General features: G+C 37.7%; 1 protein-coding gene across 2 annotated transcripts in view; it reads left to right on the top strand.

The window, feature by feature from the left end:
- akt3a (v-akt murine thymoma viral oncogene homolog 3a) overlaps positions 1-24044 on the top strand; it is a 90533-nt gene extending 66489 nt beyond the window's left edge. For both annotated transcript variants that reach the window (XM_079855256.1, XM_079855255.1), the window contains 11 exons: positions 1434-1545; positions 4568-4712; positions 5291-5422; positions 5674-5739; positions 6236-6304; positions 8248-8370; positions 9022-9150; positions 16224-16438; positions 16609-16696; positions 17955-18057; positions 19643-24044. In XM_079855256.1, coding sequence (XP_079711382.1) covers positions 1434-1545; positions 4568-4712; positions 5291-5422; positions 5674-5739; positions 6236-6304; positions 8248-8370; positions 9022-9150; positions 16224-16438; positions 16609-16696; positions 17955-18057; positions 19643-19728 — 1268 coding nt within the window. In that variant the 3' untranslated portion in view covers positions 19729-24044. The remainder of the gene's footprint in view (positions 1-1433; positions 1546-4567; positions 4713-5290; positions 5423-5673; positions 5740-6235; positions 6305-8247; positions 8371-9021; positions 9151-16223; positions 16439-16608; positions 16697-17954; positions 18058-19642) is intronic.
- Positions 24045-26699: the final 2655 nt, after the last annotated feature.

Below are 26699 nucleotides of genomic sequence, written 5' to 3'. Positions count from 1 at the left end.
CACTGAAGACTGGATTAATGACGCTAAAAAAATCAGCTTTGGCATCACAGGAATAAATTACATTTTAAAATATATTTAAAAAAAAAAAAGTTATTTAAATTGTAATAGTTTTTCACAGTATTACTGGTTTAACTGTATTTGATAGTTTTGATCAAATAAATGCAGCCTTGGTGAGCGTAAAGGTTTTCTTTCAAAAACTTTTCAGACCCCAAACTTTTGAACAGTAGTGTATATCTATATGTAAAGGAAATACTGAATTTTTGAAATACTGAATACTGAAATACTAAAGGCTTTTGTTAAAAATGGTATAAAAGGTTTTGAAAACGAACTTAAATACAAAGAGTACATTTCTAAGAACTTGACACACGTTTAAACTAGATTTTAAAGGTTTTTTGGAAATGTTCAATTGTTCTTAACCCTGAATTCACTTCAAGAACCTCAAGCCAGTTCTCACTAACAGGCTCAGCTATGGGGCTGACTGCCATATTTTGTCTCCTGATGTTTTTGTGCGTTGTTCACCCTCTCAACCTTATTTTGGACTTGAGAAAACCTTTAAGAGATGTTGCATGGTGCGAGCAGTAGAAATCGCAGATTCTGGGCTGTTTAATTGGCATGCTGGCTCTCCGTAGCGACTCTTACTTGAAGCAGTATTCGTCATCTGTGATCTAATGTGGCAAAGCAAACAATACTGTCAGATCTGCCTCCTCTCCTCCTGAGGTGTCACATTCTGGCTGCCATGACCTTGTTTTTCTGCACTCAGCGTGGGACTCAATTTTCCCTCTACTGCCCAGGTAGATGTTCTGTACAGTGCGTGGCTTCGTGACCTCAGCGATGTCGTCATTAACCTTCCAGTCTAAATTTAGGCCCTGATGTCATTCAGAGGTGGCTGAAATTGGCCAGCTGAGGGCCCTCATTATGGGACTGGCAGCCCAGGCCGCTGTTGCGTTTCACCTGTCGTCTGGGCATTACCCACAAAATCTGCAGCAGTGATGAGCCCAGTCTGGACATCACCTCTATTCCCTGCTTCTTTCATAAAGTATCCGAGAAGTGCATTATTTCCCTCTGACTGAGCAGTGGCTGATGTGGCAGAGCTAAGCGCTGTATATGAAATGGTGCGCGGCATTCCAGAAAATGTACCTCTTGCTCATTCATCTCACCGTTGTAATCTCCCACCCGCTGCCTCCTCTCTGCTAATGGCCATTTGTTTTACATTGGACTCGCTGCTTCCCCTCTGTTTATCAAATAAAACACTCTGACAATGGCAAACATTCGCAGCCGGAGTGTTAGGAAATGGGCCGAGTTTAGAATTCAGGTCAGCTTTCTCCCTGCCTGTGATTTAAATCTATATTTATTTAGTGCGTATGTTTTTTTGTATTGTATTGTATACATGAAATATAAAGTGGCTACAGTTTGTTTTTGGTCTGTCATTCCAGAATGCCAGCTGATGAAAACTGAACGACCAAAGCCAAACACTTTTATTATTAGATGTCTACAATGGACTACAGTCATAGAGAGGACCTTCCATGTGGACACACCAGAAGAAAGGTGAGAGCGGTCTCTAATGTAGAAAACACAACTATTAACAGCTTCAATTTAGAGGTTATGACTGTGTCAAAATACATTAATTTAGTTCAGTGTATTTATAATGTGTATTAATTTTCTCTAATTAATCATTGTCATCAATCCTTAAATCAGTGGTTTTCATCTGATTTTGCCATGGGAACCACATTTTTCTTTGGTCATTGAGCCACAACCCACATTTTTAGAAATTTGAATCAAGCAAATTGATTTATCAAAAATGGTTAACAGTCCCACTTAACATACGCATACATTGTGTGTGCATATATATATATATATATATATATATTGTGAATTTCACTAACACTGATGAATAAACAGTATTATAGGGAAAGGCTATTAAATAGCAGTCCTAAACTAGTTAGTAAGTTGAGCCACCACAGTTATCAAAAAATATAGAATTGGTGGTATATTGGGTTACAGAAACTTCAGTTTCCATGGTAAATACACATGACCTGTTAAAAACATATGGACACTGGTCCTGATGAATAAAATGAAAATCGTACCTGCATGCAAATCCTTCCCAGCTAACACATGATGTACCCCTTATGTAATCTATTGGTACTTTTGGGAATTTTGGAAATTGACAACATAACTACGATGTTGGATGCTCTTAATTTTGACTGCAAAAAACACGTCCTCTGTGAACCGGCCCTTACAAGTTTCAATAATAACGTTAGAATAATGACACTGACATATAGCCTGACATCATCTCATCTGACAGCAGATACTGAATCAGGACAATGTGAGATGCAGGTCAGTGGACCGAAACACCGCAATGTTTTGCGATGTTGATCAGTGACCTTAGGTTGACAGTCCAGTCCTCTTTTAGTTTCTTTTATTCAGGTGGCAGACTAATATATGTTTTTGTTTTTTTTCATTTGAAGTGCAAAAAAACTACACAACAACCTTTAGGCAAAATATATGAACAGACACTGAGCAATTTATTCTTGCACTCCTAACTTGTCTATCTATCACAGGGCATTGCAGTCCAATGCACACTTTGTTTACCCCACACACACACAGCTCCGAACAGGAGTGGGACACAGCGTACTGGCAGAGGCCCAGAAACTGCAGGCCTACATGTGAGGAGGAGAGATGTGGCGGCAGCTGGCATAACGCCAGACTGTATTCAAAGCCTTTATCTCTCATTAGCAAAAAACGCTCATTATACACCAAACCACTCCACACCCATTTATCCACACGACCTTGAAAGGGTGCGCGGGGCCCTTCGTATATGTCACTGTGTTAACCCAAAGGATCTTGAATTTGCCTTGGGCTTTCAAATGCACCACGACTGGAATGTAACATTCAGCTTCCATTTAAAAAAGTGCCAGAATATAAGTGGAAATCCATACATTATGTTGGTAATGAATATGTCAATCCCTTATTCATTTTGAGGGTTTCCCCACTAACCAGTGGGAATGCACAAGAGCGGAAGTTTTCAGACTCTGCCCAGTAGGATTAGATCAATACCAATATTTTTGCTTTGGTACAATACCAGCCTCTGGTACCTCTGTATTCAGTTCACATTTATATGTATAGCGCTTTTCACAATACATATCATTTCAAACAGCTTTAACTGCATGTACAATTTGTCCAAGTTATGTATTTCAAATATACAAATCACCCAGTTAGCTTATAATGTATTAATTTAAACAATGTATTAATTTAAGGCAGAAACAATGAGCTCATTGAAGTAATGAATACATGTTTGTTAACAAATGATTAGGATATATAGAAAAATCTAGCATTGGTGCATGTTGATTTAGAGCTAGCTTTATCAATACTAAATCATTACCTCAAGCAACGAATGAAAAAAAAACTTGGCCTACTGATTAAATGAAACTGTTGCTGTCAATAGATTCAATCATTCTCTGTCAATAAAGACATAATATACTATATATGCATGTTCTATATTATGTATTTAATAATACCTAGATGTATATAAGTATCATACTTTTATTTTTTGTTAAAACATTGTTTCTTTTTAAGAAAAGAAAAAAATATATAATGTTCATCAGTTCACTTTGGATGACACTACTGTTCAAAAGTTTGGGGTTGGTAAGATTCTATTATTTATTCTATTATGCTGATTTGGTGTTCAAGAAACATTTCTTATTATTATTAATGTTAAAAACAGTTGCAGTTTTTTTTTCACCCAAATTCAATAGGTTTATAAGAAACTCATTTAAATGTTTTGAAACAAGCCTTTACTGTCACTTCTGATATAAAAAGTATTAATATTTCTTTAAAAAAAATCTTTTAAACAGTAGTGTATGTGCATAATTCTGCAAATCAGTGTTTCCTACAAAAGGCTATTCTTGTAACTGAGAAGTGCCTCTAAACTCCTCCAAATAGACCAGCATAATTAGACTGGGCAGGGTGGAAAACCAGATAACCAACTTAAACTGGGTTAAGCTGTTTTTCCAGCTCGGCGGACTGCCAAAATGTGCTGAATAGTGGCACATTGTTGTTCAAACCAAGCACCAAAATGTGCTAGATTACAATATTATTATTATATACTGCTGTAAATTTGTGGTACTGCAATACAGAGTAGACCACGCATCCGTACTCTGGTTCAGTCCAGTGCTGTGAAACAGTGAGAAACCGCTTGCTTCGCTCAAATGAATCCATCATTATTAAACTAACACATGCTCAAAAACATGAATGCACCACTGATTCTTCACAACAGATGTTGTGCTGCACGACAAATGAAAACTCAATGGAGGGAGACACTCGTTCGCAGAGAGGGGCGGCTACCCCACTCAAATTTGATTATACTGTCAGCTAGTGAGAACGGCCTTGTGATTTACTCAGATGGTCTGGCCTAATGTCTTCAACAAAGTAAAAAAGTCAAGTTTACGTTTCAGTTTACATTTTTAACTGTACTACTTGTTTGTTTAGTGTGTCTCAAGAGTATTCTTGAAGTATGAAGCAGTGTTTTTTAAACACTTAAGAAACGTGGGCTGTGTGTGTGCTTCCAAAGGGATGAGTGGGCAGAGGCGATCCAGATGGTGGCAGATAAACTCCAAAGACAGGAAGAGGAACGTATCCAGTGTAGTCCCACCTCACAGATTGACAACTTGGGAGAGGAGGAGATGGACACGTCTATCAGCCACCACAAACGCAAGGTACAGATTCAAATACAGATTTTGATGTTTTCTGGGGACATCATTAACCTGAGACATTGGGAAGCTGAAACTGGCAAAAAGTTAAATTAAGGCTTGTTTCTGTCTGAATGTAGAGTTTGTGAGCCTTTTATGTCACATATCAAACAATGAACTAAGCAGCAAATGTTGAAAATGCACTTCAAACTTATTTTTCAGCATGATCTGTATAAAAGCGACATAAAAGGAAATGAAACCGAGTTTCCAGTGTATCCTGAATCCAGCAGATTCAGGATATACGGAATGAAACAGACCTTACGACTCGGTTGCACAAAATTATGAAACTCTCTCTCAATAATGTGTTTTATGGCAGTGTATTTCTGGGAGTTTCATCATTTTTAAACAACAAGCTAATGTACAAACACGTCAGTGTGTTGGTGGCAGTGGAGTCTCTGAGCAGCAGGATTACATCCCCACAGCAGATTTAGAGACGTGGACGTGTTCTCATTGAGTTACATTAACAACATAGAAATGTAGACCCTAATTACATGTATTGCATTTCAGTATGCCTGACAATTATTGCTTTTTCTTTTTTTTTTCAGACAATGAATGACTTTGACTACTTAAAATTATTGGGAAAAGGCACTTTTGGAAAAGTCATTCTCGTAAGGGAGAAGGCCAGCGGGAAATATTATGCAATGAAAATTTTAAAGAAAGAGGTTATTATAGCAAAGGTAAGATTCATCAGGGATATTTTGTGAATGAATTTCATTTGAAAATGTTTCATGTTTTTCATTCAGGCATTTTGTGTTGTGTGAGTTAGGTTAATGAGATTTTTAACAGTTATAAAAGTGTACTTTTAATCCCATGATTTGTAATACAATCTCATTATATCCAGAACTCAGAATAATGTCTTCACTGGGAACATCATGTACTGTAAGCAAACACAGTTTATTTTACAAACACCCTCTTTTTCTTCCCGTAGGACGAAGTGGCCCACACGCTCACAGAAAGCAGAGTACTAAAAAACACGAGACATCCTTTTTTAACCGTGAGTGCACATTTTGTAATGAACTATCATTCAGAGTGGATTTACAGAGACCTTAAAGCTTCACAATGCTTTTGTATATATGATTGCCTTTTCCCTAGAGCCTCATTATAATGTAGAGAATAAACTGTAATAAATTAACGGCCTACAGTAAATGTAGCTGTGCATCTGTTGAGAAGTCGCCAGTGAGAGGTAATTTTCTGACACTCCAGATGCTGTTGTATGCCACGCAACATACACAGCAGGTTTAGCAAAAACAATTTACTACTGTCACTCAAGCTGGTGTTCCCTCGTAAACTTCACCTTCCCTCAAAGTTAGCATCAAGGCCTACGAGAAAGAGCAAAGCTTTTCAAAACGCTCCTTTCATTTTCTCTCGAGACAAACACTTCTCTCACTGCATACATTTTGATGAGCATCTCTCACGTTGCGTTTGTTTTAGTTTTGTGAGATTTTTGCCTTTTGTTTTTCTTCTAATGGTGTATCCACCTGCTGTTTCAGTCTTTGAAGTACTCGTTCCAAACAAAAGACCGCCTATGCTTCGTGATGGAGTATGTCAATGGAGGAGAGGTACGTGCTTGTCTGCATTTGTTTTTTTGTATGTCTGTCTTATCGTCTGTGTTGGCACTTGGCAGACGATGTATTTCTGTAGTAATGCTGTCACTAATATCTGCTTTCTGTTTGGCTGTGGTGAGCTAAAAATGTTAATCTGTTATCAGAGAAAAGTTAAGTGCAAGAGAGAAGTGCATGATCATATCTTGCGATACATCCACAGTTAGAAGAGACTTTCTCTCATCCTTTGGGTAATATCAAATTATCAACCAATATTATTAACAACCGATAACAATTATATTTTAGTAATAACTAATATGCAGAACCGATGTTTGTTTTATTTATGTATTTATTTTACACAATATTGTTTATTATTATTATTATTATTGTTTTTAATGTTGTATTTATGCACATTTGGTTTGAAATCTAAATGGTTTAAAACATAAAATAAATATGCAGTAATTTCAACAAATTATTATTATTTATTCCATTATTTTATGCAAAGTTGTTTTGCAATCTAAATGGTTTGAAATGTATTTTTTCATTATTGTTTTATGCACATTTGTTTTTCAACTTTAATGTATAAAAACAAAATTAATATCTAATCAAAAGCAGCAATATTTTTTATTCCATTATTTTATGCAAAGTTTTTTTTATGATTTAAATGGTTAGAATGTTTTATTATTATTATTATTATTATTATTATTATTATTATTATGATTATTATTATTATTAGTAGTAGTAGTAGTAGTAGTAGTAGTATTTGTAGTAGTATTTAAATTTTCATCCTTGTTTTAGACTAGGTGTAAAATTCTTCACGTTTCTTACTTTTGAATGAAAGTTGAGTAATTATGCGAACAAAGGAAAGTGCTTTTACCTGTGAACACAGTTGTTTACTGTTGATCATAGTGGTGTAATGCTGTTGTTGGGTTCTTTTCTCTGGAGACTTACCAAATGGTACTATTTATCTGTAGACCTGATTTTTTAACAATCAATTACATGTATAAAAGTGTGAATATCAGTAAAATTAAAAAACCTCTACCTCTAATAACTATTTCAGACTCAAAATGATTGTGATTTTATTGTTGTACGTTTTGGTAAAAGCTTGTAGTTGCTCCTGATGCACTTGGTAGAAGTTTGACAGTGTCGCTCTGTTGATATGGCAGAGTGCAAGATTCCATCTAGAGGGACTCGAGTTTTGATAAATGAAATTCCACCACCAAAGGTGCTGTTTAATCAGAAAAGCAGCAATCTCGCTCTCATTCCCTCAGTCTGCAATGTCACCTGCTCCCCCTGCCTGGTCCAGCCAGAGCCCCTAACCTCCACATGCTGCGCAGAGCCCATCCGTCTCTCCCCTTTCAGCCTCGCCACATTCACAGCTGCCAGTGCTCTGATGAAGGCACACCTGTCCTCGGCCACCCCGGTCCCCTGCACAACACCCGCTTACCCCCTCCTTCAGCTGATCAGCGGAGCCGTTAGCTCTCCCTGGACAGCCATATTCAAACATCCCACAGCAATTAATAGACAGACTCTCCTCATTGGGCTTCTGGGTAATTTCTATAAGCCAGGTTCAAGTGGTGCTGAGGGCCAGATAGTTGACTGGAACCCTTGACATTGACTCGGGAGGGGAGAGGGAAGACACTCCATAAAAGCTACGGCAGAGATAATTGCAGGGGACGGGGTGTTCCTGCCACTTTAATGGAGCGTTAGCCCATGAGCACACAGCGCTGCCTTTAACAAGATTGGTGTATTGATTAAAATGCTGATTTAACAGGCCGCGCCGGCCTGTCTCTGGAAAGCCGGGGATGATGTGCCAGCTGCTGTCTGGGTTCGCTGGGCATCCTCCGAGGGCCTCGCCATCTATCATCTCAATATGGCGATGTGAGGCAGTTTGTGTTGTGTTAATTTCCTCCAATAAATCAGTAATTATTGCAATCCTGTCCCTGCTGTTTACCCTGCAGCTGTTTTTCCATTTGTCGAGAGAACGGGTGTTCTCCGAGGACCGCACGCGCTTCTACGGCGCCGAGATCGTTTCCGCCCTCGACTACCTGCACTCTGCCAAGATAGTGTACCGGGATCTCAAGGTAAACAGAAAAAGGGGAAATAATTCATATATTTAGAGAGAAGGTTTTGTTCAGTAGTGATGCCTTTATCCGAATGTATGCCATGGGACGTGAAAAATGTAATTAAAAGCTCTTGAGTTTGGGGCTTTTTTTTCTTTGGTTTTTGGAAACATCAAACTCTGGCGGCTGTGGATGATGACACAGTGTTTTGCTCGCAGCCTTGGACCAAGCCAGTTGTGAAAGTGCCAAGAAACTTGGACAAACAGCTTAGCCATTAAAATTGAAAGGTTAAATTAATGTGGCTTGAAGTTTCTTTCTACTTCCTGGGAATAAATACATTTTCATAGTTGTCAACTTTTTTGCCATCATTAACAACATGAATTAAGAAACTAATACACTTTAAAAACTTTTTTTTCTAGGATTTTTATGTTATTTTATGTTATTTCACCCATGAGTTCAATACATGTAGAAGCCATATGAGTTCATTGTATTATGAAGATGTTTTAATGAAATTTGAAATACACTTAATGACCATTGCATATTAATACAGGCAGTCTATAAATTAAATGAATTCAATAAATTCAAAGTCAGATTGGAGAAGAACTTGAAGTTTTGTGTTGACTATGGTGTTTCAAAAAGTCGACAAATTCACACTCTTTTCTTTTTGCCCAGCTGGAGAACTTAATGCTTGATAAAGATGGTCACATCAAAATTACAGACTTTGGCCTCTGTAAGGAAGGAATCACCGATGCTGCTACCATGAAGACCTTCTGTGGGACGCCAGAGTATCTGGCACCAGAGGTAAAGAAACCCCTGATGATTAACAAAACCTGCAACTAGCCCTACAACTGTCAGCATTAATCAGTGGAACATATGCAGTAGACCATGAACATGCTCAACAATTTTTAAATGACAAATTTATGATTTCAGATAATATCACGAGAGTCAAGTATGGCTAGAATGATTGATTGGTCCTATTTAAACATTAGCTTTAGATGTCATGACATGGAGTGCCTTGTTGAATAAAATAATACTTAAAACTGGCAAGTTTAACCATTTGCTTTCTATATAATATTTAGAGCAAAATGAAGAACAAACACTCACGCATCAATAAAAATCAAGCATCTTAACTATGTAATATAATATCATGGAGTCTATTACTGGAGCCTCTTTAATAGGGAATGCGCATGCGCTCAATACCTCTGAAGTAAACTAACCCTGGAACATTAACTGCTCCGGAGCAGGTTATGTTCAGAAAACGAGTTGCTATTGCTACTTACATAGCTACATAAGTTACCTTATACCAAAGTTGAGGTTATTCGCTTACTTTGGGTAAACTTACCAAAGTCACTTAACCTGCTTTCTGGAATACCCCGAATGGAGAAGAGGGATAGCTGCAGGTTGGAGAAATGGGCGAAAGATTTCTTATTGGTGAAAGGAGCTTCTTGTGGACAACTGTGTTAGCCAATCAGCATTAACCATACATATTCCTTTAGACTGGAAGAAGATGGCAGTAAGACCTGTGATGCTGTATATATCATAGATATGTATATTAGTTAGGGCTGTCAATCTTGCGCATTAAATTGGTGCGATTCATTGTTGAAAAAATTACTTGTTAAAATGATTAACACATTTAACGCACCCTGACCTGTATATTATCTTACATTGCATGCAGTTGCTTAGTGACGAACATGATGCAGGGCAACGACTGATTCATGATGAAGCCTATTAGAACGCAGTTATATGCCCCTAAAATTTAAGATATTAAAGCAAAAAAAGCCCCTGTATGGGTTTTTGTCTTATCATATATATCTACAGTATATCTATATCATATGATATATTTTAGCAATATCACACGAGCAAGAGTGCTGTTTTTTCCCACATATCTGCACGATTGCAAATTTGATATTGATTTTAAACATAAGTTAAATAAACAATAAGTTAATATTGTTTCATTTTTTGTCTGTTTTTGCTCCATTTTGCCAATGAAAATGGTTCCAACTAAGCCACAGAATTGTTGTGCGTCTCTGAGCGACACATCAGTGTTTCATTACTGAATGAATCTGTTTTTTAATGAATCCAGTGAGCCAATGATTCAGTGACCCCATTCATAAAGAGTCTCACTTACTTCATTCCTGAATGAATCAGTTGTTTGAATGAATTGGTTGCATGAGTGACTGAATGACTCATTCATTAAGACAGTGACTTGCCGCCACCCACTGGCGGTTTTAGTTTCATATTTTTTAGTTCCATTTTTTTATCATTTCATATTTCAATATATATTTTTTTAAACCATTAATACCCATTTAAAACTCATTAATCCCATAGCATTATTTATGCAATATTAACTGCATTCATTCCACTGCATTCATAAACGGACTGTGTAAATATACCTACAGTAAATGCCACTTTAGATGCATTTTCGAAAAAAATGTTAGATTAAAAATTGTAACCCCTTGAAAGCACTAATTACAATATCTTGTTAAAATACAATCATAATTTATTATTTAGTTTGCGTTATATCTTGCAGCTTTAGTCATTATTTTATTTGTTGTTGACAGATACCCTGGAAATCCAGAGTTCTCGCAAGAGCACAAGTTGAATTTGTTCAGCGAGTTTACTCTGGCGTCGAGTAATCGAGTAAGTCGAGTAATGATGCTCATTAAATATGCCCTTGTATCCGAGCTGCACCAATCACATCGGGTTATCTGATATAGGCGGGCCAGAGGCAAGCTAAACAAATGACGACAGCGCTGTGACGTCGAAGTCATTAGTAAACATTGCAAGATGGCTATGGATGAACACCAGTTGTTTGAAACGGCTTTGGCCGCTACAATGAACGAGTTAGACTTGGCTTTTTATCTAAAAGAGGAACAGAAGACGGCGCTCGAATCGTTCCTTTGCAAGAAGGGCATTTTTGCTGTTTTGCCGACCGTATACAGCAAGAGTCTAATCTACCAGTTAGCTCCGCTGGTAGCTAAGGGTATGGGGCTTATTGTTGTGATTGGTCGTAGTGTTATCCAATTGCGTGCAGTGAGATTTTCAAATGCATGCTTGGTGCCGCCCCTCGAGCTGGGCGATTTTCATTAGTCGATGCCAGACCATTAATCTTTCAGATTTAGGTCTGGATTTTCAGGCTAGTTGACAGACACGTTACAGCGAGACAAAAACAATGACTGTATTTGCATCAAAGCCTTCAGAGTTGGCAATTTGTATAGTTGTTCGTTTTGTGAAATGAATGAATGAATGAATGAATGAATGAATGAATGAATGAATGAATGAATGAATCGTGTGTGTTTTCCCCCACACTTGGTCCCAAAGCGGCCCGGTACAGGAGGCTGTTGCTAAGTTATGTTACTCTGTAGCCACTTGCTTTTTTTAACCAACACTAAAAATCTTAGGAGTTTGGTATTACAGTGAATATAAGGAACTCTTAAGAGGTTTTTTTTTTTTAATTTGCTAAAATATTAGAGGCGCACCATTTTCATAGCATGAAAAAATGTCTACCTTCAGGTTGTAAGGGGTTAAACTACAGTGAAATTAAATTAAATTGAAAAGCTTGTTCAGTTGAAAGATACAGATGATAAATGATCAGGAGCACCCTACACCGAACTGAAAATTAATGAACTGTTTAGGCTCTAGAAGCTTCTGAGATGCCTCTATAAGATACATTATTAGGATGTTCCTAATGCATTCATAATGGCTCAGTTGCAGTAAAATCAGTTGCATGTTCTTAAAAATAATTGTAACCACTGTATACTACATTGCAATATTTATCTTTTCATAATTGCTGCTTTAAACAATACAATGGTTTAAAACATCTGGCAAACAAATTGACGTTATGTCATTTGTTCTGAATTTTAGCTTTTAAATGTGCAAGGAGGAAAGTATTGTAATGTATTATAACTATACTTACTATTATTTTTTACTGGTAAAAAGTGTATTACAAATATATATATATCAATTTGTAATACACTTTTTACCAGTTCGATCTTTAAAAAAATTGTTTAACTACCGTGTGTGTGTGTGTGTGTGTGTGTGTATATGTGTGTGTGTATATATATATATATATATATATATATATATATATATATATATATATATAAAGAATACATATAAATACACTTTGTCTTATGCTCACCAAGGCTGCATTTATTTGATCAAAATACAATAATTGTTTTATTGTTGTTTACAATAAAACAACAATAAACAATAATTTTTTTCAGGATTCTTTGATGAATAGAAAGTTCAAACATTTTTATTTTATTACATTATAAATGTCTTTCAATCAATTTAAAGCATCCATGTTGAATAAAAGTATTTTTTTTATTACAAAAACATCTTTGAAAGGTAGTGTAAATAAATACTATATTTAATATATTAATACAATTCCACTCCATTATATGTATATAGACCTCAGAGATAGTGTCATAAGTGTTAGATATTATTATTAGTAATATAATGCACACTCTGTTAAAAATATATAAATAGCAAAAAGAAGTATGACTTTTATTTTCTTTTGAACAGTAGTTAGCTGTTCAACCTTCTGTCCAACCAGAGGTGTTCACGGTGCCCAGATTGCAGTGGCTAAATCCATATTTATAGACAGGAGGGGGGAGCGGGCAGGGGGCGGCAGCGGGAGTGAAGGGGGATATAGATTCCACTCGAAAAAGTACGGAAGACAATTTGGCGCAACATTTTGTTTTGCTCAGCCTGGCCGCTGTGCCAGGAGATGATTTGAGTGTTGGTTATTTTTCACAAGAGTATGTGATTGCACAAAAAAGTACATGCTAAACAGAGGCAGATGGTGGCAGATGGGGAAGGTTGGAAGAAGGTGGCTGGGAAACCTGGAAATCTATACTGCCGTACTGGTGTAAAAATAACAGAGCACAGCCTGAGCCAAGTTCTGGAGATGCAAAGTAGAGGGGGATTAAAGAGAGAGGGAGAGAGAGAGAAGAAAGAGAGAGAGAGTGTGAAAGATATTTTGAGGAAAAAAAATATTTTCTTTTAGGGTTACAGAAGTAAAATTGGAATAGTTTCGCTTAAATTTGGCCCTCGCCAAATGTTTTAAGTGTTAATGAGAATGAATGAAGATACATTTACAGAAATACTTCTCTAATAGCGGATGGTTTTCACAAGCTCTATGTCATCTGTCATCGAGTTCTCATCTGTCACATCTTCAGCATTTAGTAATTACAGTGCTTCTGCAGCATGTTTGCAACCAATAAAACATATCGCCGGTTTCCAGGTGTGATTCAGAGCACATTAGTTTTATCTAAATGAGCCTACAGGACGTGCGTTTGTCAGCATGCAGGTGTGGCTAGCGTTCGTCGTCTTGTGGGATGCGTACAGGTGCGTAGCAGCACGTAAGCGTGGATACCGTGATCTGTGCGTGTTTACAGTATGTGTGCATACATTTGTATGCACTTTGCACACCCATCTCTGTGCATATGCGCAAGCGTCTTCGTGTAGCCCGGCCAAAGTGGGATAAGCTCATGGAGGCTGTCTGTTCCACTGCCCTGCTGGGGAACTGGGCTGGTGGAGCCACAGGCTCTCTGTCCCATCCCTCCCCGTCCAGTCTTGCCAAGGGCCCAGTCCTGGGAGCAGCAGCCCTGCCACATGGCTGTCCGAGCAGGGGCCTGTTCCTCCCCTGCGGCCGCTCCTACTCGCCTGTGGCTCTGGAACAGGGAGACCCCAACTGGCTCTGTGTGCATTAATCGCATCCCCGCCTGCAGCCGAGCTGCTCACGTACACTCCCAGGACAAACAGCACAATCCGGCCATACGTGCAACACACACACATGAACAGTGCTTGCGCTCCTGTTTGCTTCCAGAACACACAGTCCTGTCCTGTCTTCGCATAGACGTGCACAAACACACCCATTCTGTCTGTGTAATTCGAACACATTTTAACTCACTCTCACAATTAAAGCAATTACTTTTATGAAAAGCACTCTTAACTGGGAAAAAAAGTAAATGTAATGCACATGAACTTCACTGTATGAAGCAGCTGCAACCGAAATATGATGAAAGATGCTCAGTAAATAATTCAATTAATAATGAATAATAATAATAATTTTCCACCATGTAATATAGTTGAAATCAAACATTGCACAATGTGACTGTACTTTTCAGCACGTTTGATATGACATTTATTTATTCCACTAAGTAACATACACTACTGTTCAAAAGTTTGGGGTCGGTAAAATTCGTTTTTGAAAGAAGTTTTTTATGCTCACCAAGACTGCATTTATTTGATTAAACTACTGTAAAAGCAGTAATATTGTGAAATATTGTCACAATTTAAAATAACTATTCTATCTGAATATATATATATATTTAAAGTGTCATTAATTCCAGTGATGGCAAAGCGGAATTTTCAGCATCATTACTCCAGTCTTCAGTGTCACATGATCCTTCAGAAATCATTATCATATGCTGATTTGCTGTTCAAGAAACATTTCTTCTTCTTCTTAATGTTGAAAGCAGTTGTAAAGCATATTTTTGCTTAATATTTTCTGTATATTTTCAGGTTTCTTTGATCAATAAAAATTTCAAAAGAACACCATTTATTTGAAATGGAGATCTTTTGTAACATTATAAATGTCTTTACCGTCACCTTTTTTAAATACATTTTCTTAACTGGTAAAGAAAAGTATTCATTTCTTACTGATCCCAAACTTTTGAATGGTAGTGTAGTTTAAAACACACAATGTGCTATGTACCATTCAGCACATTTGATCTGACATTAATATATGGCATAGTCATATACACCCATCTCACTGTATGGAGGTTGTTAGCGCTGCTTCCACACATGGACCTTCATATTGTGCTCCCTAATCAGACGGAGTAATGAAAGCTGCTGTTGACTCATGCAGGTCTGCCTGTTTTTAAAGATCAGAAAGGAGACATCATTATAACACCACTCTGAGCATATGGTTAACTGGCTTAGTGCCAGCCAGCCTTGTCATTAGTCAGACGTATTAATCACGACTCTCTGCTCTGAAGAGCTCTTCTCCATCGCACACTAACTCCAGCCACCTTGTTTCTGCCACCTAGACTTTAAGAGCTACCGGTAAGGTGTGTATGAGCATCCTCGGTAATTGGGGCCCGGGATGCTTGCCCAAAAGCACAGCTTTGATCCAACGATATCAGGCTTTTAGGACTGTGCTTCCAGGTTCCAACTGTATCCTGTGCTGGACCTTTGACCCGATACACTGGTGCAGAATGAACGTTCAGTTGCTTTTATCAGTCTAGAGCTGATGGGCCAGAGAGAGAGAGCTGGCTTGCGCTGATATGATTTTGGTGATGAGAAGCACTACAATAAGAGTGTGTGAAGTGCTGCCATTATCAGCTACTCATATTCATATATTAGCAGTTGTTCATAACTGCCATTCATTTTGAAACTCTCAGTTATAATGACTGTTATGGACATGAAATTGATTCAGTGTTATGTTACATGGACGGACGGATGGATGGTCTGACGAACTGATAGATACATAGAATGATTGACAGATGGATGGGCTGATAGATAGATGGATGGGTGGATGGATATACAGGTGGGTGGATGATGGATGGATGGATGGATGGATGGATGGATGGATGGATGTACTTATTGATGGTTGGGTGGATGGATGGATGGATGGATGGATGGATAGATAATTACAATTTTTAAAAGCCTTTTGAGTTTCTATCCATGATTAAATGTTAAACAGGTGAACCCTTTAACGCATTTAACATTCAATAATGCGATTTTCTCTCTGAGATTTCTTTCTTGAGTCCAGATACATTTTGGGGTCCACCTTTGATATTTTGAGGAGCGATCATGAATGCTTTCATGCAGGAATGTTTATATATGTGTGTGTTTGTCTTCAGGTTCTGGAGGACAATGATTACGGTCGTGCGGTGGACTGGTGGGGTCTTGGTGTGGTCATGTATGAGATGATGTGTGGCCGACTGCCTTTCTACAATCAGGACCATGAGAAGCTCTTCGAGCTCATTCTAATGGAGGACATCAAGTTCCCCAGGACACTTTCTGCTGATGCCAAGTCCCTGCTGTCAGGTCTGCTCATCAAAGATCCCAATAAGAGGTACAAACCGCAGACCTGATCTAACCCAGAATCCCAGATTCATCACAATGATTTCTTGATAAATTTCAACTGTTTTTTCTATATTTCACTTATTTAGACAGGAACTGGTGTAAAATCATCTGTTGTCTTCTGACTAAATACATATCCTTTCCTTTATTTTTTTCTGTCAGACTTGGTGGAGGTCCGGATGATGCTAAGGAAATTATGCGACATAGTTTCTTTACTGGAATTGACTGGCAGGATGTCTATGACAAAAAGGTAACTTATAATTTATGCTGTCCTGCATTCCCCACTACACATAAAGATGCACTCAGTGTTATTACGTTGTGCTGGATATTGAAGTCCACCTCTGCATTACATTAAAAATTATTAAGAAACATTTTTTTTTCCTTATAATTGCAACTTTTTTGTTGTTGTAATTGTGACTTTATGGGCCCCATCATACACCCGGTGCAATACAGCGTCAGGCGCGACGCAAGTGTTTTTTGCTAGTTTCAGCCCGACGCAGTTATCATTTTACGTCCTGCGCCACGTTGTTTAAATAGCAAATGCATTTGCGCCCATGGGCATACTGGTCTGAAAACGAGGTGTGTTCAGGCGGATTGATGGCGCTTTGCTATTTTGAGGCAACTGAAATAGACTAACGAACTAACAAAGAACTAACACGCTCTTTAAATAAAAAAAAATAAGTTGTGCCATAGACCAGGTTTCAATTGGTCAACGGCGCAACATTTTATTTTTTGTTATTTAAAGAGCGCGTTAGTAATATGCGCCTATAGGTGGAACGCGCGTACACTTTGTCCCGTAGATGGTCTGCTTGCGCGCTTTAACCTCACGCACAAGCAGATCTGTTTCCTCGCTAGAGAAGCGTTCAGTTTTTCTGCTTGCAAATTCGACCATGTAAATAGCGAATCCACCATGGCGCAAGCGCAACTGGCTTTTAAAGGGAATGGGAGATGAGACTCTGATTGTTTTTTTGCACGTTACGCCCAAAACACTCATTAAGAGAATAGGGACAACCCTTTTAAGCCATGTGCCGGGAGCGCCGACCATTTTTCCCGTCGTTAAACTAGCAAAAGTGGATTCGGACCCCTTGCGCCGTGCACTTAAGATCATGCGCTTAGATAAAATAGGGCCCTATATCTCAGAATTGGGTTTTATATGTCATAATTTGGTTTTCTTTCTTATTTCATGCTTTGTTTTAAAAAAAATTTTTTTTAAATGTGCTATTCATTTCTTATTTAATGGAGAAACATTAAACATTAAACATGAAATGAAATAGTTCATTGTGTGTTCACAACAAAATACTTTTAATGGTACATGTTAAAACAGAGGTTATGTGTGACTCAATGTTATAATAGGTCACTGTCACTTAAACTGCCTTCTCAAATAACACAATGGCTGGCAGAGGAGGTGCGGTTCAGAGGCGTTAGATTGAGCCCTCCAGCTCGCCACACTCTATGCAGTGTCAGATCTGCACAAACAGGTGCTTCATCCCCCTCTCTTCCTTCCTTAGCTGATACCTCCATTCAAGCCTCAGGTGTCGTCAGAGACAGATACCAGATATTTCGATGAAGAGTTCACAGCTCAGACGATTACAATAACCCCTCCTGAAAAATGTGAGTTTGTCTCTGCATACATTGGCAATTCTGTAATGATATGAAAGTGCATTCAGAAAACATACTGGCTTCATGTTGTATTGTGCTGAATTAATTATCTTCTCAGTGGTGAGAGGTATGCTGTGTACTGGAAAATATTTTTTTGGCACAAATCGAGATCGCCTGAAAACTACGGGTGTTACTTTTTGTTCGCACATAATATTGTTTACGAAGGTTTGTGAAGAAGTTATTTGGTTATATTCATGAGTTGTTCAGTACATTTCATCTGATCTTCATCTCACATGCACAGACCCGGACAGAATCTGGAGAATAATAGATTTAAAGATGTTACCAGAGCTTTAAAAGCATTTTCAGATTAGCCAAGATATGTTTTACATTTATAGAATTTTAGTAATGACATATTTTAGGAAGTCTGAGAGTGGGCTTGGAAATTTATACTTTTATTCAGCGAGGTTGCATCAAATTGATCAAAAGTGACAGTACAGACATTTGTAATGTTACAAAAGATTTCTACTTCAAATAAATGCTGTTCTTTTGAACTTTTTATTTATCAAATAATCCTGAATAAAATGTATCAGTTTCCGCAAACATATTAAGCAGCACAACTGTTTTCAATATCAATAATAATAATAAGAAATGTTTCTTGAGCAGCATATGAAAAATATTTCTGAAGGATCACGTGACACTGAAAGCTGGATTAATGATGCTGAAAATTCAGCTTTTCCATCAAGGAATAAATTACATTTTATAATATATTGAAATAGAAAATTGCTATTTTAAATTGTAATAATATTTCACAATATTACTGTTTTTGACTGTATTGTTTATTAAAAAAATACCGCATTGGTGAGCAGAGGAGATAAACATTAAAAACTTATACTGCACTGTAGAACTGTCTGTTAGAACTGTTGTCTGTTAATACGTAAACTTGTTGAAAATGTTTTTTAAAAGGTTTTGTAAACCAACATAAATGCTAAGCACTTATTACATGTGTTTTAAACTTGACCCCCCCCCCCCCCCAATATCCCCCGCTAATAGAATAGCAACCATTTTGAATTTCCCTCATTTTTTCATCATCGACGTTGACTGTATAAACATTCATGTACAATGTTTTGAGCAGTTTTTGTGCTTGAGCTGCAAATAATGGTTACTCTACTTCCAATCAACTCCTCTGAATGCTAAATTAAATAGGTTTAGAGAGTGTGAGGTGAAACTAAGGCAGTAATATTTTCAATATCAAAGTCAAAGCTTATATAGAAGGTCTAGTCGATATTTAGGATGTGTGGGATGAATAAAATGTAGTCCTCATCACCCTTTTAATAAAAGTAACAACCTTGTTTTCGCCTGCAAACTTCCACAGACTCCATATTCAACAGCTTGTTTTCTGGAAGTGTGTGGGTGCCAATTTTTTTGGCATATTGCAGGCTTTTTTGTGACCCGACGGAAAGTGTAAAAGTGGCTCAGATAAAGTTTTCTTCTCAGCTAACTGCATAAAATATTTTATTTGCATAGGCTTGGCTGAAAATGACCGGTAACGTTAGCCTAGCCCCCTCCTGACCGATTGTCCCTGTGCCCTTCTCCTCAGTCGATGAAGATGGGATGGATTGCATGGACAACGAGCGACGGCCACACTTCCCCCAGTTCTCCTACTCCGCCAGCGGGAGAGAGTGAGCGCCACGCAGCCGAAACTGCCTCATCCTCATCAAGGTCACCACTGGAACAAATTAGGTCTTCAGCTTCTAACAGCCCCGGCCCTGTTGACCCTCCATCGTCCATCTCGGTTCCCTCATTTGTTTAGCTAGACCAATGGAAACTCCTGATTTAGGGTGATGGGAATTTGCACGTGGGGTCGGACCGAGGTCCAGCCCGCTCAAACGTCCTCACAGCTCCAGCCCAAAGGTTGGGTCGAGATGGGAGAACTTTAGCTGTTTGTTAGGAGTTTTGTATTTATTGTGTTTCTCTCTTTTGGTTTGAGATGTTGCTCCACATTCATTCCTTTTTTTTCAATGGGAACTGGTATCAAGTTGTTTGACACATCCGCTCAGTTCAGATGAAAACATAAAACTGCATGGCTTAGAGATTCACATGGGTTTTACGATTCCAATCTCTCGGGTACATGTAGTATAACTACACACAATCGCTTTTGTTTTTGTTACTGTTATATAAAGTTAAAACTGCCATAAACGGTTTACTCAGGCTTCACAGAGGATATCTGTGTTCAACTCAGTCACCAGGACTAGCTTTACCCCTCATCATTCCACAAGACAGTATTCCTTCAGATAAAGCCCTGTGAACCTGAGCTATGCAGTCACTAAAACTACCCGTTACAAATGGTTCCTCAGATTATTTCCACCATAAATGTATTTACGGAAGGCTTTATTTCTCGCATATCGCTCCCTAAGAAGAAGCGTCTCAGTGTTTTATGGAAAAGATGGCATGTTTGACTGATGTGGAATGTTTTATGCAGTGATGATCAGAATGAATTCCCCAAAAGCCCAAACTTTTTTGTAAGAAACCCTTTCCACTCAACGCTCAATATTGCAATCACAGTACAACATAAAAAAAAACCAGCATTAATGGAAAGAATCGCAGGAAGCACTGTTTTATGTGTTATGAGAAAAAAGAAAAAAAAAGTGATTTAAAAAAATATATTTAAGCAAATTTAACTTATTCTTTTCTTTTTGTTTGTTTGTCCTCTCGTTTATTAAGAGTGCTTTTTAAGTCTCCTTTTTTGAATGAAACAAATGCACCTAAAAAGGCTTACGAATGTAGACGGGTCAATGCAAAGGCCTTGGTTTGTTTTTTCATTTTGTTTTCCCTGAACCGTTTTCTTTTCACACCAGTGTAGTGTTGTTCTCAAGGGAGTTTCATTACCCTCCTCTATATTGTGAGCAGTCTTGAGTGATGTTGAAATGTGTTGCTTGTCTTTCCACCACTGAAAGGGCTGTAAAAGACCACACTGATTCATTCAGCTGTCCTCTGGCAGTAGGTTACTGTATGTGAAGTCCGTAACAGAGCAGGACACGCGCGTGTCCCATTGTGCTTTGCGTTCGAGCGTTTAAACACAACTCTGCACGAGCTTGTTGTTGCTTCAAGGCAGGAGAGTGAAAATCAAGGAATCATTTTGTTTAATTGTAGGTATAGACAAGTTAAATCAGGGTTTCTGTGGGTCTTAAAAAGTCTTAATTCACCCTTACACAAATGAAGGCCTTAAATCAGAGCAGAAAGTCTTCAATTAATTGAGTCATGACATTAAAGGTTGCATTGCAAAAAATGAATATCTTCCTCGGCACTGTTTTCCCATACGCATATCTAAACGTCTTTGATGCTTTTACTTGAGAGGCAAATGTAAAATGAAGTCTTGAAAACATTTAAATGAGTTTATACATAACTCATTGGCAGATATTTGTTCTTGTTTTAAGTATAAACTTATTTTATAGTTGTTATCCAGTAAATGCATCTTGATTTAAGAATCCTTATTGAGTTGCACTGGAAAACAACGGTGTGATCAGAAGATACAGTAAAAGTTATTGACATGTTTGGAGCATGTGGTTTGGAGCAGAGAATCTATTGAATCTACTCTTTTTGTAAAATGAATTAAAAGGTAACGGATATCTGTTGGAAGTCGCATTTTGCTAATAGAGCTCATTTTCATTACTTGGTCTTAAATTTACCTTCAGAAAACCTGCAGAAACCCTGTAAATGCTGAGCGTTAACGTGCTTCGCTACATCTAATATCATGATCACATTCCTTCCTAGAATACTATGGTACACAAATCGAATCCTTCCACCATGGACCCGTACGACCATATCAAATATTAGCTTACAAATTCTTCGATGAACATTTATGAGTGAAAATGTTTCCGGTTGCAGATTGAGGATTTAATTGACTGAAGCTCAGATGGACGGAATTCTTTAAATGAGATCAAAGGGAAATATCTAGATTATGGAGTAATAATTTGATATATGCAGTACATTTCTTGATAGTGTTCGGCAATAAAAGTCTGTCTGTGGTGTTTATTTTGGGAGTGTAAAGATGGCGTATGTGCATGTTGCTGTTGCGTTTAATGTGTTCTTTTCATTTGGACAGGAATGGAAAGAAATGTGGCCCAGTATGAGAGGTGGGACATTAATGAAGAGGGAAGTGATTTATGAGGAAGGACAGTGAAGTAGAACAAGGTTTGATAGAGTGAGGCGTCTGAACTGGAGTTTCTTGCATGTGTGTTAAGGACCGATGTGGATTTGAAGGACGATTCGGAAAGTTTCTGTCCACATCCCTCGCGGCGAACAGAGCTTTCCGCCAAAATGCCTGCATTGATTGTGAGCATTGTTGATTTTCCAGTGGTGTGATGTAGCATGGTACCGTTGAGCTCGAGGATGTTCTTGTGTTTAAAACTGTGATGTCCAACCCAATAATGTTTTCTGATAGCACAGCTGTGGTACTGCGGGAAGATTCGCCGTTTGTGTCATTCTCTGTCTTCCAACTTTAGATCATTCCTTGCCTTTTTCCCCATGATTTTATTTATTTATTGTTTGAGAGCGAGAGAAAGAGAAAGAAAAGATTATTAATGCCACTACCTGATATCATTTAATAGGCTTGTACTGCTGAATGTTTCGTTTTTTTGCTTTTTATTTATCAGAGAATAACTTGAACATTTTTCAAGATTTTGTTTCTTGTTTTACATTTTCTGATTAGGTAACATTTACGAATTTGAATAGAGAGATGAAAGCACTCATTTTGTATTTCCTTGTTTGCTCTTTTATTTTTGCTTTTTAACTTTAGATGAACTGATTTGTAATTGTACGACTATTTAATCATACTGTGACGCTGTTCATCCATTTCATTATCTTTAATATGCACTTGTGAGGGACTTTTCCTCGAGACATGGAGAGGCAGAGAATGTTGTGCATTGGGGCGGTACCTTGCATGTGAAATACGTTCATTGGGAATACTTCATTTAAACAGCAGAAGGGCCTTTGGCTTTGGCCAAATCAATCATACACTTTTGTAACTCCATATTTTAACACTTGGCTTTGTATCTGCCTGTAGTAGCACTTTCATACCCATTGCTCTTTTTATATAGCTCAGCATAAGGAAATAAGGTCCATGCTTTGGGAGGAAAAAAAAAAAGAAGAAAATACTTGAAAGCACAGATTCGCGCCTCATAGACCTCATGCTACTTTACTTTTCTGAGTGATTGTGCTCTGTAATATGTAACAGCGTGGATGCAGATAGACGTGAAACGCTGCCAGGAGAACACAACCTTTGCCTGGTGACACAGACAGACTAATGTTTCCCGAGATTTCCTAATGCTCTAGTGTTGTAGAAAAGCTGATCTGTACCAGTGTCACCACTTCAAGAGTTTCAGAGGACAATAAAGACCCAACCTAAAGTCATTCCTCCCTGAATACTGAACTAGTGTGAGGAAGGGACCCATGGAGACCCATCCCTCCTAAGCGCACCTCAGCGTGCCACTGCTGCTACTGTTTGTACTGTCTACAACAGACTTTCTCTATATCGCGCTCCTGGTAGTGTATTATGAATGAGCATGAATTGTAAAGTATTTATTTAAAAACAAAAGACAAATCTTTAAAAAAACAACAACACACACACATTTTATGTCCATGTAGCTTTAGAGTTTGTGACATTTCTTGACCTCGCTAGCTCTGTCATTAGATCCATGTTGAGAACTAGTCATGTGGTTAAGAATTTTACATGGAAGGGATTAACACAGAAAAAATATCAAAATAAAGAAGAACTGTAATACCATCCATCATATTAAATAATCATTTAAAAAAAGATTTCCTTGAATACAGTATAGGTCCCACGTGGATGTTGAAAGCTTATCTGCAAGAAACTGTTTTTGTACACTGTACATCCTAGTATTTTTACACGTAAATGTATATGATAGGGATGCACATTATTTTCCTTCTTACAGACTGCTTAAATAAAGCACTGTCAATCTGCTTTGGGTCGAGTCGTGTCTGTTTGACTTAACGTTCATGATTCATTACACACCTCAGAACCCGCTGATGGATTTACAATCAACATTCAGATGTTAGGAAATCATATATAGATGTTTGAATTTACACTTTACAAAAAGTATTTTTTGAAAACAACATTAAATCATACAAATACACATTCAATAAAAATAAAGGTCCCTGTTTTAAAAAATAAAGTTGACTATATATATATGAAGAGTTCAGATGCAAAAGCCTCTAAGTGCCATCTGAAATTTTCTTCTAGAATGATCATTTTGATCAAGCTTGTATATTTTATTAAGTTATTAAGTACTAAGTTATTTAAGTCACTTAAATGGCAATGACAATTACCTATTAATTGTCATTTAGGTGAAATTACTGAACTTAAATATGCGAGCTTGATAAAAATGATCATTCTAGAATAAAATTTCAGATGGCACTTAGAGGTTTTTGCATCTGAACTCTTCATATATAAATCTATCTATATATATATATATATATATATATATTTATATATATGTATATATATATATATATATATTTATTTATATCTATATATATTTTATATCTATAGGCTATATATATGTCAACTTTTTTATTTTTTAAATATAGTTATATATATAAATATATAATATATATATTATACATATATTATGAATAAAATAAATACATAAAGATACAGTATAACTTATCGTAGTACTTCAATCGTTACTTTTCATTATGTTGATATGTGGAATGTGTCATGATTGAAGTAAACTTATGGGAACAGCAGTGATCACATGACCCCATGGAGATGCCCTCACGTGGTCACAGTGTCATTCTTTTCTCAACATGCACCTGGGGAGAAATGGACACAGAAGAGACGAAACACTGTACTGTACCACTATAATCATCTCAACAGAAGAAGAAGAAGAATGAACCACACTGTCGTCTTCCATCTCATGGCGCTTTCATTTAGCCTACTTAAGTTCATTTCTAATTGGCCTTGTATAATCATCTCTCTTGCGGTCTTAAGGCTTCAGTGTGGCGGTCAGCGAGGCAGCATGTGGGTGTTCTTAGACAAAATACCAGAGGGAGAGTCTGAATTACTAACTCGTTCTAATAACAAAACAACAGCATGGTAGTATTAACAGAGCCGAAAGCGCCGGCGCTTTGCGGAGCATCACTCCATTTGCAATAATCTCCAACGAATGTCAGCATTCTGCGATTCGCTGTCTGTTGCTGACGTGCCTCTAGCAGCAATCTGGATGAGCATCTGTGGGCGCCTAGTGTAGCGTGATGTGCAGCCATGACTACCAGCTGCTGTGGTGCTGCTGCGCGCGCGCGCGCGCGTACGTGTGTGTGTGTCTGTGCTTCGCTCTCTCAGAAACACATCCAGGTCAGATTTTACTACAAAATCAAAAGATTCAAAAACATTTATATCCAGCATGAATAAAATAAAGCCTATTTTATGACCACTGCATTTTTAAAGGCATTGTTACCTTTTTGAATGAAATAATATAAATTCTAATTAAAGCTACACTGTGTAATTTTTAAGTTCATTCTTTTCGTTCTTTCAAAATGATATGTGCTCATTCATGTGTAATTACTTACACCAACTAAGTATTCTCGTAAGAGCAGAATCTGCCATTCAGAATACATACGAGCGAGTCGCTCGAATGGCGGAAGCCATGTTGTGCCTCCATCTTGAAAATACATTAGCCAAAGAGGGACATACCTGGAAATATTCACTCAGTGGCACGTGACGAATGCGAGGGGGAGATTACTTGTGACTGCCGGCAGATTTGAAAGCCTGATGAAGATGGAGGATCAGGCCTCAAGGACATGTAAACACGTTTCCATTACAGATTTGCGCAAAACTTTTTTTTTTTCTAAATGTCGACAAAAAACTATTGCGAAATGACGGCGTTTCCATTAACCGATGTTATGCGACTAAAACTTAATTTTTTCCTCTCGCGATAAGTCATTCCAAAAATCATGGCAACGAACGTTGGTAAGTTTATATCCCAGCCACTGCACTGGCCATTATTATTAATCTAAGGAGACGTCCTGGGTGTTTCTCCCTCATTTCTGCTTCGAGGTCTTGATTGTGACATTTCTTTGAGGTTTAGAATCCAGTATCTACGTCAGGTGACCTGCAAAAGCCAAAAACTGTTTCCATTGCTGTTTTGCTAAATATATTTCTTTTTCGAATTGCCTGAAAAACCACCTCATGCGTGCGTAAAAACATTTTTGCTATAAATGGGAGTTTTTGCGAAATTGACGTGTTTCCATTGGGCGTATTTTCAATTCGCAATTTCAATTTGCGCAATTTGGGTAATGGAAATGCGGCTAGAGCCGCCAAGGAAGCGATGGACAGGCAAATCAACAAGACCAAGTCCATATTGGAGTGGCTTTTCCAAGATGGAAAGAGCTCATGAGGAGCAAGGATTCGACAGGTAATTCAGGCATTTGTGTAAATAAAGTTTTAGAGTTGCTTAACTAAGCATGGTTATGCATAACGCTAGAAAGACGTCTAGGATACTTTTCTATAATAATACGGCCACTGTATGAAGGAGTTAAAACGCCCTCAGAATGGGAGGGGCTAGAAAGTAATATTTAGTTGGTAGTCATATACAATTTCACCGCTAGATGGGAGATGGGAGACAATCTTACACAGA

The sequence above is a fragment of the Squalius cephalus genome, assembly GCF_949319135.1.
Source record: "Squalius cephalus genome assembly, chromosome: 21".
Lineage (NCBI taxonomy): Eukaryota > Metazoa > Chordata > Actinopteri > Cypriniformes > Leuciscidae > Squalius > Squalius cephalus.
The sequence above is the reverse complement of the archived record's forward strand: the minus strand, read 5'-3'. Positions and strand labels throughout refer to the sequence as shown.